We start from the raw sequence: 20667 nt of genomic DNA, 5'->3' as shown, positions 1-20667 counted from the left end.
CTCACGCCGTTGACTTCCACAGTCACTTCGTAATCAACGGGTTCACTTGAATCACGCGTTTCTTTAAGGCTCTTACTTAATTTTTTTCTCCTCCTCCAGATCCATAATTGAAACATCCATTTCACGGCGCAGTATTTCCCGCTTGTTTCTAACAAACCAAAGACACCATCTGTGGTCCCGCCTGTACAGACCAGACCCTATTCTGCAGCCACTCCCTTTATGTATAGTTGTTTTATCGTGTGATGAAATTAGTATTTGCCGATGCGGCTCCTATTTCTGCCACGAAATTCCTAAGAATCTTTTTAGCTACTTCGGAATCCCGATGTTTTTTTGTTTTTTTTTTTGTTTTTTATTAAATTCTAAACTACTTTCGTTGTGTCTTCAGCTCTCATTTGCTAAATGAATTTTGTTGTGTTATGAATTCTCCATATTAGAGAAAAGGCAATACATAAAGCCACGAAACGGTAGGTGTTAAATTATACCCTTTCTGATATTGTTGCTTTTTTCTCTATACTCTGTATGCAGTAGCAGTACTCGAAAAGTATTTGATATCCTTCAGTGCCAGGCAGCACCTGATATGGCCTTCCCCGATCCCCCAGTGTAGGGTAGCCAACCGGAAGTGTTTCAGGTTAACCTCCCTGTCTTCTCCTTTTTCTGTTTCCTTACTTCCTTACGTGCGCATATATGAAATAGCCATGTACTCCATTACGAACGTTACACAACCAGCCAGACATGAAATGCGAGCTTCGGAGTGCGCATGCGTCAATTGGTATTGCGTGTATGGTAGTGTCATCTCTCACGGCCAACGTAATACGTAAACAGTTTTAGATGCCGTTTATGTCACGTAGCCTCGTGCTAATCTCCTTCTCTCTGTCGCCTTTCACGTGTGTCGACAATACACCTGGCAGTTTTGATCGCATGTAATGTCTTATTCGCCCTGCATTCGCACGTATGACACCGTATATATTTCCACAAGAACACGCGAAAGGTCGCCTGGTACGCCTTCATGACTTTTCTGACAGCAACCGTCACACAGAGAGGACAAAACGCGAACTTTTAAGAGCGGCGCACATTTGCCGAGTCCTATAGCTGACGGCCGGTCGGCTCGAAAGTGCACGCCCTGTCCTCGCAGTCGCAAAGGCTGCGCTCCACACAAAGTGTACATAAGGACACTGCGACCGAACACTGACCGCACGGTCTTTCACGCGTGATTTTTGTTGTCGTTGATGTTTTATTTCCTCACGAGAACAACTTCCGACAAGCATGTCCGACATTTTTCGCACTAAACAGCGACACCTGGACCCTCCCGTACTCGCTCGAATAGTTCGATAGGCTGGAAAAGTTCGTCAGAGGAAGCGTGAGCCAATCATCACGTCCGGCATATTGCCAACGACGGCCAATGGCAGATAACGCCTGCGAACAGAAAGTTCCTGTGAACTGACCAAAAGTCGTGACAATAAACGCGGAAAATGCTCACTATATGCGTTTTCAAACATTCAACACATTTTTTTAAATACATCGGAACAGTGAAAAGCACTGAACTTCTTCGCACACACAAAATATGTTTGTTTTCTCGGAAAACTTTGATCCTTCAATCAAGAAAGTGTGTTCTGTGCCCATAAGTGTTCGTTTCTTCTTTTTGTTCCTTTTTTTCATATTTTACACTAACTGTCGAGACTGTCCATTCATCGCCTTGGACAGCTATTACAAGACCTGTATTTATTGTTACTTTTCTCTAACGTATCTTTTTGGCCAATTCCTTGCACACTTGCGGCCTGAATGTCCAACGAGGCGGAATGTACGAGACTGAATGTCCAATAGTGGACATTCAGTCTCGTTGGAGATTCCGTCTCGTTGGACATTCAGGCTCTGAATCTTCCTTGCATGGCCTTTTTCTCACCTCCTCCCCTTTCTCTGCAGAATAACAAGTAGGCAGATATACGCTGGCTGATCATTCTGCTTTCAATAGGGAGCTTTCGCTCTCTCTCTGTCTTTAGTACATACCGATACTCTAATAAAATAAAAGGGTTACCTGTTACTTTTTTTTTTTTTGGGTAGGTCCTGCCTCTCTAAAAGAAAGTTAACATGTATATTTAGAGAGTTATAGATACGGCAAGTCAGCACTCACCAAAGTTATCAACTTGCAATCTTTGTTTGTTTGTCTGTTTTTGTTTGTTTTTTACAGTACATGAGGCAATAAATTGTGCGGAGCGTCTATAGTTGCAACATGAAATGTTCATGTAATACGAGCAACAGGACTGAGCACCAATAGGCAAAACAAGCAACACAAACATTAAAGTTGCATTCATTTCTTGATAATATAACGATATTAGTCTGCATCATCCCGAACACGATAAGGTCGACTCGTACGATATATATGTGACATGACCGTACTTCTAGGAAAGTAAACGGGACTTCAGAGAAATCGCACACGTAAACGCGGTGCTTTTACATCGAAGGCTAGGTAATATCTCACGGGTCACAATATACTGTACCGTTAAAAGATAACCACCAACGCCAGGATAGCGCGTTTTAAAATAAATCATATAGCATTACCAACCTCAAGTTCGGCCTAGGCTTTGTGTTTGTATATATATATATATATATATATATATATATATATATATATATATATATATATATATATATATATATATATATATATATATATATATATATATATATATATATATATATATATATATATATACTTGGCGACCAATCAGGGTCGCCATTCCCGTCAGAATAACAAGAAGTAACTTTCTCACGCGAATATGACCCTGTCATTGGGCAGTTCACGTGACCGCAGCGATCAGCGTCAATTCTTAACACGGGATGGTTATCTCTCTTAACAGGAAAGCGCATGGTGTGCCGTAAATTTGCATTATCCTGACGCAGAATGTAAGCGACACGACTTCACTTTGTCAAACGAGCCAACATTTTCTCGAAGTGTGTCCCAATCATGCAGATGGGAGCCGCGCACTGCGCGTGGCGCGAAGTCCTTCCAAGTCACGAAGTGGCGATCACGATTTGCGGGGAAAATTACAGATCCGGCTGTATACGAATGCGCGTCATGAAAGCAAGCGCCAATAATCGCGGCCACGTACATGCTAAATAGCGTTCTTGCGTACTAACGCGAGGAATTTTCTTCTTCGGTGGACAAGCGAGGACCAATTAATGTCGCCCTTTCCGATGACCATGGGACGTCGCCGCGACCCGGCCGATACGAGGGCTGGCGCTATACGAATCACCTCAGTAGGCGGTGCTGTCAGTGAAACCGCGCTTTCTTTTTTTACACTGATACAAATTAACCTCTTGCGGTAAGAGAAAAGAAACACCGAGTTGCGGGGAGTCAACCACGTGTATGCTTAATTGCCATGTAGTAGTACAGAGGCAGTTTAAGCGGAGCATGGGCGATGTCGATGTTCGCGACCGCGCCATCCTTGACACGTGTTCGCAGCAGATACTTAGCAGTTGACACGTTGGCCTCAACACCGTGGTAATCGGTCGTGCATGATGCTTGAAGGCTGTTTCGATACTAATCCAAACGCGCGGCCGTTTGGTTAGTGTGGTCTACTTATATGTGTACGGTGAGTCTGTTTCGACAGCAATGTGTATCTAATACTGTCATGCTGTGCTCGGAGGTTTTCACCGGCCCGTATACTTGCAATAAAAAAAGGATTTTAGGATGTAGATTTTTGACCCCCTGGGGTTCTTTAATGCGCACCTAAATCTGTAGGTACACGGGTGTTCTCCACCTAAGTGCGCACGTGCACCTAAATCTAAGTTACCCACAAAACGTCCATGGCCAATATAGCTTGTAAGAACTGATGCAAACGAATAGTATAGAAAGTGGACAAATCACAAGCGCGGTAGGGAGATGAGACGCACGAACGAATAACATTGCGAATTCGGCCCTGGGTCAGTCAACATTGATGAAAATCTATTACGCTAGAATTGCTAAGTTAAATTACAGTCAATCCATATATATATATATATATATATATATATATATATATATATATATATATATATATATATATATATATATATCAGGGGCGTAGCCAGGGGGGGGGGCTTATGGGGCTTCAGCCCCCCCCGAAATTTTTCGTGCTCTCATACACCACCAACCAGCGGCGTCACCCGGGTGGTGGGATTTATTGGGCTTCAGCTTGATTATAATTTATTTAATTATTTATCTTTTTATGACCCTCAAAATGTTAGCAGAAGCAAGTTTGATATCGGGCTGTACACAGATGGCTCAAAAGTGGATGATGACACAAAACATCAACTGCTAGCTTCTCCTTGGATTCCTCCGCCATGCTATATGTTTAAGTCTATGAACGATTTTAAGCAGAAACGAATGTTTACGTGGCTTGGCTGGACAGGTACCGATGGCTTCTCAGCGCTTCAAGAGGGTGCGTTTTGCCGAGTGTGTGTCCTTTTTAGCAGAAGTGAGATTGGCAAGGGCCAACATGCGCGCACTAAGGCCCTCGTATCCAATCCATTTCAAAAGTGGAAGCACGCCCTCGAAGTCTTCGGTGCACATGAAGTCACTAAATATCACACTGACGCTCATCTGGTAGCCGATAGTTTTCTTCAAACCTTCTCAGGATGTGTGCCCAGTGTTGTTGATGAGCTGGACCATGGCAGGCAAATTCAAATAAGAGAGATCCGAAGGAAGTTACAGCCTATTGTTGAGACAGTTCTCTTTTGCGGGTGGCAAGGTGTGGCTCTCCGTGGACATAGAGACAGTGGTCCCATGGATTCAAGCACAGCCTCCTCTACAAATACAGGCAACTTCAAAGAGCTGCTTCGCATGCGCGCGGATTGTGGCGACACAGATAAAAAAAAAAGCATTTGGAAAGTTGCCCAAATAAGGCCTCATATTTTAATTTATATGTACAAAACCACATTATAGAAATCTCTGCTGCAATCATCAAGGAAAGCCTAGTCGCAAAAGTAAACGCTGCAGGCTGCTTCTCCGTACTTGCTGATGAAACGACGGATGTTGCGGGTATCGAGCAGCTTACTGTTTGGGCAAGGTACCTTAATAAGGATGCGAACGGAATCGAAGAAGTGTTCTTAGGCTTTGTGCCAATTCACGACCAAATGGCCGGGCCCTGGCCGACACCATCATAAGGCTCCTTATAGAAATGGGAATTAACATGCAGCATCTCCGTGGTCAAGGCTACGGTGGTGCAAGTTCGATGGCCGACAAAACGAATGGTGTTCAAGCTGCTGTCCGTGAGAAATATCCAGCCGCACTCTATGTATTCACTGCGCGTGTCACTCCCTTTATCTATAGTTGTGTGTGCAGCATGCTCCATCACAGACATTCGAAACTGTTTTGGGACTCTGAAGGCGACGTCAGCCTTTTTCCGTAAATCTTCTAGCCGCTCACACGTTTTGCGAAAAGTGACAAGTTTGAGCTGTCCTGAGCCTACAAGGCAGCGCCTTTTGGGACTATGCGAAACGCGCTGGGCCGAGAAGCACGATGCAGTGCTTTCATTTGTGAGCCTCTTTCAGCCGTTGATCGCAGCACTAGAGGAGACTAAGTTTAACGGAAATGGCGAAAGTCCAGTGCAGGCAAACAGTCTAATGTTGGCACTCTTTTCACCAGCGTTCCTTGTAAGCCTGCATGTGACGGAACACGTGTTAACACTGACTTTGCCTGTCAAATAAGCTGCAGACGAGGAGTATCGACATGAGCGCTGCCATTGACGACATAGAAGTGATACAGCAGACAATTGAAAGTGACCGCAAGAACACGAATGTTTCTTTCTCAAAAATATTTGCACAAATGCAGGCATTGGCAGAAAAACTGAATGTGGAGATCACCAGCCGTCGAGCCGGTGTCCGGAAACAAAACCTTGGGAGCAATACATTCGAAAGTGCGGAAGAATATTTTCGCAGAACCCTGTTCATTCCGTTCATGAACCACGTACTAGCCCAGTTAAACAAATGGTTCGAACAGCACAGGACACTTCTAAAGGACTTTTCATTAATTGTATCATCCGCAATACCACCAATGCAAGATGATCGGGAGAAAGGAGCAGAAAATCTCCTGACCGTTTTTGCGCATGACGTCGAAACGAGGGCTGGTTTTGGAGAACTGCGACTATGGTGGACAAAGTGGGCGAACAAAGCAGCAAACCAGAGCCCCGGTACAGGAACCGATGCCCTCTCTCATTGCGACAGCAGGTTCTGTGCGAATGTGTACAAGCTACTCCGGATTCTAGTCACCCTTCCAGTGACCACTGCCAGCGCAGAGGGAACGTTTTCAAGCATGAGGTTACTTAAGAACTACTTACGCTCCACGATGTCTGAGGAACGCATGGTTGGCCAGGCACTTCTGTACGCCCACAGAAATGTCGACATCAGCGTGTCGGAAGTCATTGACCGCTTCGCTAAGCTTCCTCGCCGGGTCAACGTTGTCCTTTGATACCGAGCAGGACAAAAATCAGCGCAAACGAAAGGAAAAGACACTACTGTTGCAGAGTTCAGGTCAATGAGCCCGTAATTCTGACGCAATATTATTGTTCACCACCTTTTAAAGCCGTGAGGATTTTGTACCTTTTAGCAGTTAACACTGTGACCTAATATAAACATAAGAATACGGGCATCAGGTGGACATTACCAGCCAATCGGCAGCTTCGCCTTGTTCACTGAGAGGTCGGCATACGCGGCGTTACCAAACAAATTCAACTATTGAGAAGCCGTACTAACAGCATTGTTTGTTATTTTCATTTGTCGTTTTTGTTCTTCATTGCTTTTTGAACTAGAAGCGGCAACCTTCCTTTAAATTGAGTGCACAATAGTGGTTCGCACTTTTAAAACAGTTTTGAAGTAGTTTCTTTCGTTATTTCTGCGCTCTTCCTTTATAGTTCTGTTTACATGGTGCGTCCGAGACAGCAGCTTGGCCCAAGGACATATCAGTTGGCCATTATGTATAGTGATCATTGCTTAGTTCCGTTTATTGATTGCATATTTAAATGTACATTTGTGAAGTTTTGCGTAAGCATACTGCGCACTGTTTCCGGTGACTTATATTTTGCCCGTATTCGAGGTGTACTTTCCCATTCTTGCTTTTCCCTGGCCGCATCATTTGTGCAAAAAGATTAACATTTTGCGTAAACAATCTGCATTAAAATCCTGGTTATTTCGTGGACTTCATTTTTTTGTTATCGGGCACCTCTTCAGTTCAAAGCTGATGCAGTTCCGAAGTTTACGTGATATTTGCCGTACCTGTTACACACACACACACAAACACAAATATTGAAAAGATTGAAGACAGTTATTCCTGGAAAGATTTTGCGGGCATGCCAACATAATATTTTTACGAAAAAACACATTTCCTGCTCGTTCTTAACAGAGGGCAGCATTCAAGAAGTGATTTGCAGCATCTAATACAAATTGTCACTGGTAATACATATTAATGGTAATACCAGTGACAATGTATGTACATGGTAATACATGTACATACCCACGCCGCTTTTGGAAAATTATGAAACCGGACGACAAAACCACAGTCTCTCTTTGTGACACTTCTGGATCCCCCGTTGCCGACTGCGACGTTCCATCCGTCAACTCTGCATTTTGTTCAGTCTTTACTAACGAACCTAACAACGAACTTCCTGATTTTCCGCATTTTGCTTTTCCGCCAATGCCAAAGATTACATTCAATTCAGAGGGAATTGTAAAAGTTATTAACCAATTAAAGAACTCTTCGTCATGCGGTATAGATGGCATAAACGCCAAAATTCTGAAAAATACTAAACATGTATGTAGTTCCATATTGTCAATCATTTTTCAGCAGTCACCCGACACAGGTGAAGTCCCATTAGACTGGAGAGTTGGGAAGGTCTTTCCGTTCTTCAAGAAAGGTGACCGCTCATTTGCACGTTACTACCGACCAATCTCGCTCACTAGTGTTTGTTCAAAGATCATGGAACACGTCATCTTTTCTCATGTTGCTACATTTTTATCATCCGTAAACTTCTTTCACCCAAACCAACATGGCTTTCGTAAAGATCACTCATGCGAGACCCAACTAACATTATTCCTGCATGACATTCACCTTCATATGGACCGTAACATCCCAATTGACACACTGTTCTTAGATTTTGAAAAAGCCTTCGATATGGTACCTCACTCCCGTCTCCTTCAAAAAAACCTCGCGTCTAAACCTTCATCGGCATGTTTTTAACTTGATTAAAGCATTCCTAACAAACCGTAAACAATTCGTGCATGTTAATGATCACTCCTCCGACCTCTCGCATGTCTTGTCCAGCGTGCCCCAGGGTATCGTCCTAGGGCCTCTTTTATTCCTAATATACATTAACGATATTCCGCTTTCCGTTGAATCTAACATCCGTCTTTTTGCTGATGATTGTGTCCTCTACCGCCCCATAAATAACCCCACCGATGTCTCCTCTATATACAGCATGACCTCTCACGCATTCAGCAGTGGTGTACCACCTGGTTGATGTCCCTTAATGCGAAAAAAACATTACTAATTTCTTTCCATCGTCGCCGAAACCACACGCTGGCTACTTACACAATCAACAACTGTCATATAGCTGCTACTGACTCGATTAAATACCTGCGTGTCCATCTTTCGAGTAACCTATCTTGGGGCGACCATATAAATCACATAATTCACTCCGATAACCGCGCTCTCGGGTACACACGCCGTAACATTTCCATGACACCACCTTCCGTTAAACTACTCGCTTATAACACCATTGTCAGACCAAAACTTGAGTATGCAGCTGCTGTCTTTGACCCCCACCAAACTAATCATATCCAAATACTTGAGTCAGTACAGAACCGAGCAACCAGATTCATTGTTTCAGATTATTCCCGCTACTCGAGCGTCTCCGCCCTCAAATCCCAGTTAAATCTTTCTACCCTCGCTCTTCGTCGTCGTATTGCACGTCTCTGCCTTTTTCACAGATTCTTTTATTCAACCCCGCGTGACAACCACCTCATCCAGCCGGTCCATCGCGGTCATCGCACAAGTCATCCAAATGCTGTGATTCCGCCATGTGCCCACACCACCTCATTTCAGCAGCCCTTCTTTTTGCGCACCACCCGAGACTGGAATGACCTTCCGAACGAAGCAGCAGTCATCCGCGATTTTGCGCGCTTCAAAAATGCCATCCAGGAAGCAGACTCAACCACATCCTAACATACACCTTCATCGATACCGCCATTTTATGACGCCCACCCCTCATGTAAAGTCCCATATGGGACCTTTGAGGATATAATAAATAAATAAATAAATAAATAAATAAATAAATAAATAAATAAATAAATAAATAAATAAATAAATAAATAAATAAATAAATAAATAAATAAATAAAGAAAGAACAAATAAATAAATAAATAAATAAATAAATAAATGTTATTCATATACTTAGTCGTTCTAAAAATTCAATGAGGAGGTCGCGCTGCAACGTGAGCCCCCCCCGAACAAAATTCCTGGCTACGCCACTGATATATATATATATGCTGGATATGGAATAAGGAGACTGGCCAATGGAAACAAATACTTCCTTTTTTCTTTATTTATTTCGTTGCGTATCGCTACCCAATGCTCTTGGCAACGTAGAGGTGGATGAGCCGAGAGCTAACAAATGAGCTAACAATGCAAGCACACACACACACGCCCACAAACACACTTCGCGTGATGCATGTTGCGCGAGTTGCGTATAGTAACGCGAATGAAAGCACATCAATCGTTCGCGCAAGTAATGCATCAACCCAGGCTTGAACGCCAATACATCTTCGCCTCAATTCAACAAGGTGTCATTCGTGAAGAGCATAACACTAAGGATGTAATGTTTGTGGACGGAAATAGCGGCGATACGAGCTGAACCGTCTTGTGGAGACTAATCCAAATAAAGCAGGCAATTACGGGTGGCAGCGATCGGTCAACCCATATTACAGCGCACAGCCGTATCGGATCGCTACTGCTCGTTTATTCCGACGGTACGCCTCGTCTGAAGGTAACTAATTCAGCAAAACTAAATAACTAATAAGTAATTAACTAGTAATAACTTTTATTCGCCACCTCATGTGCGTATGCACGCTTGTTCGCTAGTAATACAGGAGGAAGATCGCATGGTCCGCAATTGTGTATAGAATCTATACTCACACGCTATTATTTGTGTGTGTATGTAATAAGTAACCATTACGCGGGGAAGCTCATACTTTTTTGGTGGAATGGGGGTTGGAAGAAGGCGCACGTTAATGAAGGGAATGGTTAAAGTGGACGCGAGGCTCACTATCTGAAAGCGTTCTGGTATAACTGAACACGCGAATGAAATACCAGAGCAAACATGTATTCCTGCGTAACAAAACATAAAGACCCAAGCAAGCAGTTGCATGAGGAGAAGCACAGCTCAGCCAGATAGAACGACTAAGCATCGTTATCGTAACGGGCCGTACGTGTGCGACCGAGTTATTCAATAAAACTCGTGTGCATAAATTAAATGTTTATAGGGAGAGAAGAAGGAGAACAATGAAGCCCTGAGACCGCATTCACAAAACTTCTATTTCGTAAGTGTGTTTTCCCATTGGTCATCCGGATTAGCTAATGGTATCGGCCGCATCGTGATTGGCTGAAATATTATCTTACGAAAAAAAATGTAGCTTATGAAGTGTTTTGTGAATATGGGCCTTGCTTTTTTGTTTTTCTTTTGTTTTGTTTTTTGTTAGTAGGAAAAACGTGATGCCAGAGATCAAAGAAACAGGTGCCTAATTCCCATTTATTTCGTAAGCTCAATTCGCCATTGGCCAGCGAGATTTGCTAATATGTCCAGCTTCAGGATTTGATGGAAATTCTTTTTACGCAGCAATTCTAGTGTGAGTAGCTGTGATAGCTTTTAATATGGGCCCAGATTAGGCATGCAGGGAAGGAATGCCGGCTTGAGAAGATGGAGGTTTTCCACATGGAGACTTCGTTTGGCGTGCTATGCTCCATTGGCTGGAAGATGCTACAGATCTGCTCAGGATAACAGAGAGCTGAGCTATAGTTGGCACGTATTCACGCTAAAAAGCATGCAGGGGTGGAAGCGGGCTTGAGCGTTTTGGAGCAGCTCAGGGAGCAGAAATAATGCTGTTTTGGAGCAGCTTTGGAGCACCAAAATGTGTGTTTTGGAGCAATGCAAGTTAGTTTTGGAGCAGAATTGCAGGGTCAGACATCATTGTTGTTTAATTTTTATTTCTGGTAAACACAAGAAATTCCAACGATTTTAGAAAACATTCAATATTGATGAACCAACAGCACTTAAACAAATGATATATATACACACGCCCGCGTACGTGTTATCATTAAAACATCACAGCTGTGATAGAGCAATGACCCAGGAAAACGAGATAAGCGATGTTTTGAATAGCTACACTTGACTAGACTGACAAATGAAAAACGTTCATGGTAATCAACGTTTTTCAGCAGAGGCGTTTTTGCGCCGCGTTTGCCGGGTTGCATTTTCGTCAAAAGCCGGCTTCAAAAAGTTCCTTCGAAATGCGCGGAGGTCAGCGCCGTCTGGAGGCATTGGAAGAAACCAAACAAACACGCGTCTGCACCCTAAACTCCACTTCTAGGACGAGCGGGCGATGCGCCGCGCGAGGCGTTTTCTTTTCTACTTTTCGAGTAGGAAGACGCGGCGGCGCGATTTTTGAGATAGCGTTCATCAAAATGACGCGCGCGACCCTCCGACCACGCGTCAGTCGCGCATGATGTCCAGCCACTCGGGACGCAACAGCGCGATTTCGCGAAGGCGTTCGTCAAAAAACGCGCGCGTCCCTCCAAACGCGCGTAAATCGCGCCAAAAATTGCGCCGCGCGCTTCCACCTTTTCCCTTCAAGTTCCAAGATTTGTCAATTATTGGTGTCGGTTATATGCACGCAAATATGGCATTTGAGGTGCGATGATACTAGATGTCGCAAGCATAGGCGTGCGCACAGGGGGGCAGGGGGGGGGGGCGGCCACCCCCCCTAATCATCTAAGAGGGGGGCGCAAAATCCGACCCGTACATTGACCCTTCTAGTCACCTAAGATTGCGCAAAATCTTCCCCATACATTGACTTAGTAGGGTGGGGGGCGCTGTGATGAACCCTTGCCCCCCCCCCCCCCCTAATGGGGAACCCTGCGCACGCCTATGGTCGCAAGTGCACAATTTGTATCCCGTGGTTCTGTTTTCGTACTACCTCACATTCGTCTTTTCAGTAATAAACCTTCCAAGTGTCTATCTTGTTCTTTTTTGTATATTTCTTCACTCGCCACCTCATGTACCAAGCCACACACAGCCACGGCGGCGAGCGGCATGTCATGTTGTGCTGCGGATGGTACGAGCTACAGCGTACTTGACCACGAGCCGAGCGCAGGTTCTGACGAGCCAAAATCGAACAACGCGACCGATCGCACTAGCGAGACTAAGCTCGTCGCTGCACGAGCGCGTTTACATGCTGCATTTATAACGTCTAAGGGCTTGTGTGCAATGCAACAAATTTTGCACATAGAGAGGCATGCTCTCGCTAAAAAAAAAAAAATGAGTTTCAGAAATGGTCCAACCGACTTACACAAACCAAAGCCCTGTGAGTGATTTCGCAGTTGGTAGTGGCTTCATTGACCGCAAACGGATAAAACAAATTTTTCATTTTCATGCAGACTTATGAAACAAAATCCATATCTTCATGGCTTCACATCAAATGAAATATTCGCAGTAAATAGAACCTTTTCGACCTGATGAAACGTCAACGCACTTACTTTTATTCATGTTCGCAATCCCAGGCCACGATGACAACAACCGCCTCGTGCGCGCAGCGCGCCAGAAACTCCTCTGCCGCCAGCGTCACAATCGAAATATCGCTGCATAACTCACTTTCTTGTTCGCTAGGTTTTTTGCGCCTTCGACAACGTCGCGAGAGCGCGCCAAGTGATGTGATGATGATATAATGTTATAAGCTCGCTTGGACGCGCCTGACACGGATGACAGCGGCACATGAAGGCACCAAACGTATCCTCGGTGATCGGTTCCGGCAGCGCACCGGAGCCCATCGCAGAGGCCGTGCACCAAAGACCGCTTGGGAGCAGTTTTGGCGCAATAATGCGTTTTGGAGCAGGATGGCGCAGCAGAAGCGCATTGGCGCAGCGTGGCGCAAATGGCGCAGCACTTCCACCCCTGACTGCATGCAAACACGGACTGAAGAGAGAAGTCAAGACACCACAAACGACATGGTGTCTTGACTTCTCTCTTGTGTCTGTTTGCACGCCCAGTCTTTTAGCGTGGTGCTCATCACAGCGATAGCAAACACACAGATGAGGGTGAGGGGGGGGGGGATTCTAAAGTTTCAGCGCCTTACATCATATTATGCTGTGTAATGCATTCGTGGACTGTGTGTGCATTTATGTTGTTATACTGCTTGGCAAACAAACGTGCAATGGCTTATACTGCGAAGCTTTGGCAATAAACACGCATGCGTATATAATTTGTGGGGTTTTAGGTGCCAAAATCAGGGTATGATTATGAGGCACGCGTAGTGAAAAAGCTCCGGAAATTTCGACCACCTGAGGTTCTTTAAAGGGACCGACAACAGGCCAGAACGTGTGACTAGAACCTGGTGGAAATGAAACAACCGTGAATCACAGTGAGAGATTCAAGAATCCTTTCGCGATCTGAGTAGGTTATTATGCTTTTAAATGGCGTTTAAAATAGTGACAAAAAGGCGGTATTGTTGCGCAGCCTAGCGGAAGAGCCTTGAAGCTAGATTATGGAGACGTTCCCCTTGCTGTACGTATAGTCTGACGCTTTCATGCGCACCATAATTAGTGCTCAAAATTAGAGTATGTATATTATTATCCATCCCCGCTCTATGTTGTGCTTCTTACGAGGTAAAAGGAGTTACACGCTGAGAAGCGGCGCCGCCTCCCCGGCAAATAGTGAAATATGTCGAGCCGCGGCGCATGGGACTGCACGCATGCGCAGCAAACCGACGCGCATGAACACGAACCGCTGTGGCGCTCACCTCCGCTGTTTTCAGCGCGTGTTGTGTGTACACGACTTCATATTCGCCGCAGATCGAAATATTCTGATAATAAATGTTTCTCGGCGTTTTCCGCGTTCGCACTCCGTAATTAGACACTCTGACCGGTAAGCTTTCTGTTGCGCTAAAGAAAACAGGTACCATAAAAATTGGTTTTCGGTGCCGTTAACGTGCACCTATAGATAACTACACGGTCCTCTATAGCATTTCGTCTCCGCCTTAATGCGACCGCCGCGGCCGGGATCGAACCAGCGATTTCCGTGCCAACAGCCGAGCACCGTCACCATTGTATATACCACAGGGGGGCGGCTGCGCACGCGTAAATCGAAAATTTCACGGTAAAGACGATTCGCGATTGCATGCGTTCACACATGCAGACGCACGTGTAAGCATAGCTGTTTTATAACAACTCGGACGCGCGCCAGTGAACTGGTATATAGGGTTATGGAGACCACTTTGTAACAATGTGTACGACCGAAATGTTGAGATGAATGACGCGTATAAAACGAAGTCTAGCTTGTGATCAGAAATGACGAACACATGCATGGTGGGAAATGGTTACTCATACGCCATAACGCTTATTGACGAGTTTTTTTTTGTGAGGGTAACATACGTATACCAGTAATATATAATATTATAGTATAATATATACGTGGTCTAACCGATCCAGCTTTTCAAAGTGAAGTTCAGGCATGTTGGTATCGCAGAGAGGAACGATAAATATACAGGTAATCGGATGCACTGATAGACGATGGAAAGGCGTGCATATGACACGTGCGCAATACGATGGAAGCAAATTCACACGTGTCACAAATGTAACCCAAACGTCTTTTAGTTAAGCTATAGCATCTTTATTTACTTTGCTACAATTGATCCGAAGGTCGCTGGATCGAATCCCGGCCACGGTGGCTGCATTTTCGATGGAGGCGAAAATGTTTGAGACCCGTGTATACTTAGATTTAGGTGCACGTTAAAGAACCCCAGGTGGTCGAAATTTCCGGAGTCCTCCACTACGGCGTCCCTCATAATCATATCGTGGTTTTGGGACGTTAAACCCCAGGTGTTATTATTATTACTTTGCTGCAAATAAAGGACGTCAAAGCTAACGTACTTCTGGCAACTCATTACTCATAGAAATCTAGATAGCAAACTATTGAACGTGTCTACGTGGTGAAACGTAGCCGACAACAGATCGACATCATACGGCTGTGCTGGCGACTGTACCATATACTACGTGTGAATAATGGAGTGCGTGCAAGAAACAAGTTATGAAAGGCCACTGAGCCCTTTGACCGATAGTGCTACTTTGTGTCGTGCAAAAAGAGGCACTCAAGCGACGCACATGAGCGCAAGTGAAGTGTGTGCAACAAGTGAATGAATGTTTCAGCACCGGACCAGCAGATTGTGAAAATGCTTTTGTTGAATTCTGACAACAGATGTGGTTAGAAAGCCGCGATTCACCTTCGCGGTAGTTCTATCGTATCTCCCATTAAGCGTATAGAGTTGAGAAAGCACTATACTGAAACGAACCGAAGGGAACTGGCTCACTATCGGCTGAATGCACGCAACTGCTTCTCCAATGAAACACACTGAGAAAGACGAGTGAGCCTTCGTAGTGATATCAGATGATGGGGTCTGAGGGGTGGCGTGGTTGAAAGAATAACACAGATATGGAGTGCCGGGTGCAGTGACTCGGAGTTTACAAATACGTATAATGGTTAGTCAGGAATGGTTTCAGCTAAGCGTGGTAGACCTGGCCGGCAACAGGACTTGCTTGAGCAGTGCTTCCCTCCACCATGATTCACTTAATCCAGTATTTCGCAGAAGTGTCAAATCATAGCGCGCGACATTTCTTTGGGGAATTTTTTCGTGCTGTCCATAGAACTACTAAACTTTCTCCCTCAGCAACCGAATCTGTCCGCGTTTGTGTTGTAATTAAAGGACGAAGTACGCAGGTGTGAAGCCGAAACGAGACGGTTGTCAAGATCGACAGCCCCCTTATCCCTGAACAAAGAAGCGACGGTGACAGCTCGGTGTGCTATGCGAGCAGCGAAACTTCCCCACGCACAGCCGGGACGGAATAGAAGCGTTTGACAAGTCGCCACTCTACGCGGCTGGTAACGAGGCGCTCGCAATCGCGACATGAGAGTGCGCGCGCGACAGCGCGAGTGAACTCGGGAGTACGCAAGACGAGATGGTGTGGGATGCACCGGTACCTGAAACGTCGGCAGACTCCTGCGGCGTGCGGCAGCGCTCCGGCCGCCCCTGGCGACCAGCGGTGACGGCTTCGCCGAAGCCGTCCTCGGCGCGTTGCGGAGACACTCCGCCGGTGAGGGCCCCGGGGGAGCCCAGCGACCGCATCGACACCTTCGGTCCTTGAGCCCTCCCAAGGGGGCTCCCACTCTTCCTCAACCCAGGCGCCGACACCGGCCTCCGTAGTCCATCACAGCCACCGTCTCCGAAACCACAACATTTCTAGGCAACACTGTAGGTGTTCGATGGTAGTGGCACAAACCGCTGACAAGTACGAACTTTCTCCCGGGACCCACTGTCGGTGACACCGCGACGCTCGATCCGCGCGGCCCGCGGAATGGTCACAGCAGGAGCGCGCGCGGTGACCGTGTCACGGCGAGGCGACGTCGTCGCTTCGCTGACCAGCTGCTGCGGCGCTCGGAGGTGCGCATCGGCGAGGGTGGGGAGGTGTCCAGGCTGTCTGTGGCCAGGCAGGGCAGAGCGGCACAGCCGGCTACATAGCGGGCGCCAGCGACACGTCTGTTTGTGTCGCCGCGATACCGGCCACACGGCTGCTGCAGACAGGCCCCGCTTTTCTCTCCCTCTCTTATTTTCTCTCGCTTTTTTTCTCCTCTCTCAGCCGGTGACACGCGTCACTCTCTCCTATTTCTGCAACCTCCTCGCCGCGCGGCTGCGGCGTGTGTGCCGCCGGCGAGCGAAGCGGCAGCAGCGCGACAAGGCAGGTCCAACATCCGGGATTGGTTAGCGACCCGGTGTGCCTTCTTTCCTGTTGTTCCTCCTCTCGCCACAACTCGAGCCTCAGCGCTCGTCCAAGCGTCGCTCTAGCCGTATGTATGTTGTCCAACGATCGGCGTGACTATCGCCCGAGTTGAGGTGATCCTCTTCGCGTCGTTCCGGACTGGGAAGACGCTGCTCAGCGCACTGAGATATAAACATGCGTCACTGGCGGATAATTTTGTGGCTACGAACGCCTGGGAGGTACCGTGATACAGAGAAAGCGAGACTAGGGCTTACCATTAAGCAGCGTACGTGGTTCGTTGACTTATTTTCTGCTTAAATATCGAGGGTACAAAATGTAGCGCATGAAAAACGCAACCAAAACCGTTTACAGCGCGAAAGACGAGTACTAAGATGATGCAAACAGCACAGTTGTCGTATTTCTTGGTCCTTCGCACTGTACCCACTTTCGGTTAAGGATAACCAGCTAGTCCAGGCCGCCAATCGCAAAATACACATCGCGAGAAGACGCCTAAATGTACACTAGCTTCCAATGCCTCATGTGATTCAAACCCTTGCCTACTTTTCGATCAACCTGCGTTACCAACATTCATAGCCGACTACTACTTCGTATACATGGACCTGTCAAACTCATCACTAGAGTAAACCTTGTTACGCTGCAGTTTGGGATGACATGAAAAGACGTTGTGAGGCGAAGAAGAGAACAAAGTGACTCGGCCATGATCGATGCAATCGCCCTGGTCATATTGTGTGTTCAGTCTGTAAATACCTCATACAAATATTATCCCAGTAACAATAATGCACTTAATTAGCTTTTAACCACTATGTACTGCAACACTAGCATGTTAATGATGTCGATGATGATGTCGATGATGATGACCTACATCACCAACTCGCACCCACCATGGAGGATTGGTCAAGAAACAAATTAGTATGTTGCCTAGCGTTTTTTTTTTTCTACTGCGACGCTTGTCATGCGTTCAAATGGCGGATTTTTGTCACCACGCAAATTAACCAATGTGTCTTTTACGTCCTTGTTGCACAGCCAATTGCCGAGAAAAAATTTGACAAGCAGTAAAAGAATATTTAAAGAATACTTCACTAGCATGAAGTGACAAAAATCGACAGAGTTTCTAATAAGGAAACGTTAGAGATGGACAAGGTCTGCTGTTAAATGGCGGAAGAGAAATCAGCATAATTTGGAAGCGCGCCAGTACTTTCAATAGGTGCTATGATCTGCCAGTAACGGTTAACCATATATCACCACAGCCGATAACAAGAATATCCTCGACTACCGCAGTCGATAATTTACGTTTGCTTGTGGCTGGCCTTGGGCTTTAAACAGATGAGGTGCCAGAATCGTCGATCGTCGCGAAAGAAAAAGCAACTGTGGAAAACAATCGTGCCGTTGCATGAAATGTCATCACTGCGACGACAACTTTTACGCTGCCTTTGAGTTTTCGCGCGAAGTCGAACTTCGAGATTGGCTTCGGCTTCGTTCTTTACCACACATTTCCATATGTTGTCACTTTCGAGGGCATTTGAAATATGACTTCTATCTCGCGTCGCATCCTACACCAAATAAATAACTATTGTGGCCTCGTGAATCGCTGGCGCTCAAAATATGTCGGAGTTCACTAGTGAACACTACGGATCCTTAGTCATTGTATACAGGTATACGTTTACGCTTCTTCAGTGATTGCGCTTATACACTACACGAAACTTTTAATCACTCATAGAAACTCGCTTCGTTGTATCACGCTCACAAGCCACGATCACGAAGAGCGACTTGTAGCGAAGTATGCTTTACATATGAACTGTGATCTATGCGTTCATGAATAAATATCTCATTCGCAAATACGATGTGATGCAAACCTCTTTGCCAGTCTCGTCTTGCAATAGCATTCAAGCGCGTTGGCAATACGCCGTCGTTTTCCCAATTTCTCAAAAACGTTCATTTTACAAGGCAGGTTCCGTTTGCTGAACAAAAACATGCGATATTTGTTCACTGAGTGTCGACGTCACCAGAAAACTTATGAAGTGCCGCGGCTTTGCCACTCCCACTTTCTTGCCTCGTTTTGAACTGCAGAGAACCTCCGACTAATAGCTCGGGCGCTGTTTCGTAGTGCAACAATAAAAATATATCTACGCTCGTTTCCTCGAGGAAAATCAATGTCGAAAAATAAAAACATTAGGTTCTTACGACCATTTGGACGGAGATACACATTCGAGTATTTCAGTGGCCGCCCGTGGCGTCGCTCTGTAGTTTTTCTCGCCGCTGTTCGGACCAAGTCATAAATATCACCAAAGGCCTCATCATCGAACAAAATGTGTCGCAAGGTGTCATCTCGTGCAGAGATCTGTTATTGAGCAAAACGTGTTTGTATGCAAACTGCTTCGAACTACCCGTTTGTTCAACCCAAATTTAGCTTAAGCAGAAAGAGGTAATCACAGCGTAACTCTATTAGAGTTTTGCAAAGTTAATAATAATTGTTGGGTGCTCACGTGTCAAAACCACGATATAATTATGAGGCACGCCGTAATGAAGGACCTCGGATTAATTTCAACCACTAAGGGTTCATTAAAGTGCACCTAAAACTATGCGCAAGTGTTCTTTGCAGTTCGCCGCCATCGAAATGAGGCCTCCGGGGAATCGAACCCGCGCCCTCGAGTAGCAGCGCGACACCTTACGTTCTATAAGCCACCACGGCGGGTGAGCTTTGCAGAATTATAGTAGAAGCAAACGACCTAAAATCATTAGGCTATTTTTCGTGCTTTAATAGCGTATATAGTTCTAGCTAAAGCTGCATGTATATGATAGTCAACATTTTGAATATCTGCTGCTTAATGTCAACATGTATGTCAGAGAAAAGCTCGCATAGGCCGCCTATAATATCGCACTTTCCATCTTTAAAAAAGCTAAAAATGTCGGTACAACATTCGCTAGGATGAACGTACTGCGTGCAAAGTCAGGAACTGAGCAATACCTTTTGATTTCCAAAAATGTTATGACGAGATTTATATCTGCAAGTACAATGACCGGGATGGCGTATTTGTAACAGACCAAGAATCGCTAGCGCGCTCACATATTTTCTTCGTCATGAAATTGCTCCTATATTAGTGCTGATGCAACCTCAGCGAATTTTGAAGCTTTGTTATTTTTCAGCAAATTCCAAGTAACGACACGAAAGTTGAAAATTACAAAGAAAACCATTTACCTTCACATCACGCCCAAAATCTATAGTCTCTTTTTTTTTAAATGTTTAAGGAGAGGTTGGCGCATATGTGTGGCTCCGGCTAGACCTCTTCCCTTAAACTGATCCCTCACATGATAGTTGTCATCGTAGTGTTCTCAACAGCCATAATACTGTACAAATAATTACATGTATGGACATTGGCATACGTCATCTCAGCACTCCGTAACGGATGCCGCCACAGATATTTGCCGTCTCAAGTGCTAACTTAACAACGAATTTATGAAAGTAATCATTCTTTGTCTCATGGAACATTTGTTATTGATCAAATCAGAACATTCGCATTATCAATGCCTAATGCATCTGTCACACTGGACGCTCTAATTTATTAGATTCGAATGGCATTTGGGGCAACGAATGCCGTTCG

At 45.5% G+C, this 20667-nt stretch overlaps 1 protein-coding gene across 3 annotated transcripts in view; it reads right to left on the bottom strand.

The window, feature by feature from the left end:
* LOC119389526 (uncharacterized) overlaps positions 1–20667 on the bottom strand; it is a 278510-nt gene that overhangs the window by 32340 nt on the left and 225503 nt on the right. Inside the window, exon 1 of one of the 3 annotated variants that reach the window (XM_037656834.2) lies at positions 16272–16785. The exons of the other annotated variants lie outside the window; for them this stretch is intronic. Coding sequence (XP_037512762.1) covers positions 16272–16416 — 145 coding nt within the window. The 5' untranslated portion in view covers positions 16417–16785. Of the gene's footprint in view, positions 1–16271; positions 16786–20667 lie in introns of those variants that run through there. 3 annotated transcript variants of the gene reach the window in all.

This window comes from Rhipicephalus sanguineus, chromosome 4 (genome assembly GCF_013339695.2).
Source record: "Rhipicephalus sanguineus isolate Rsan-2018 chromosome 4, BIME_Rsan_1.4, whole genome shotgun sequence".
Classification (NCBI taxonomy): Eukaryota; Metazoa; Arthropoda; class Arachnida; order Ixodida; family Ixodidae; genus Rhipicephalus; species Rhipicephalus sanguineus.
This window is presented reverse-complemented; position numbering and strand designations above follow the sequence as displayed.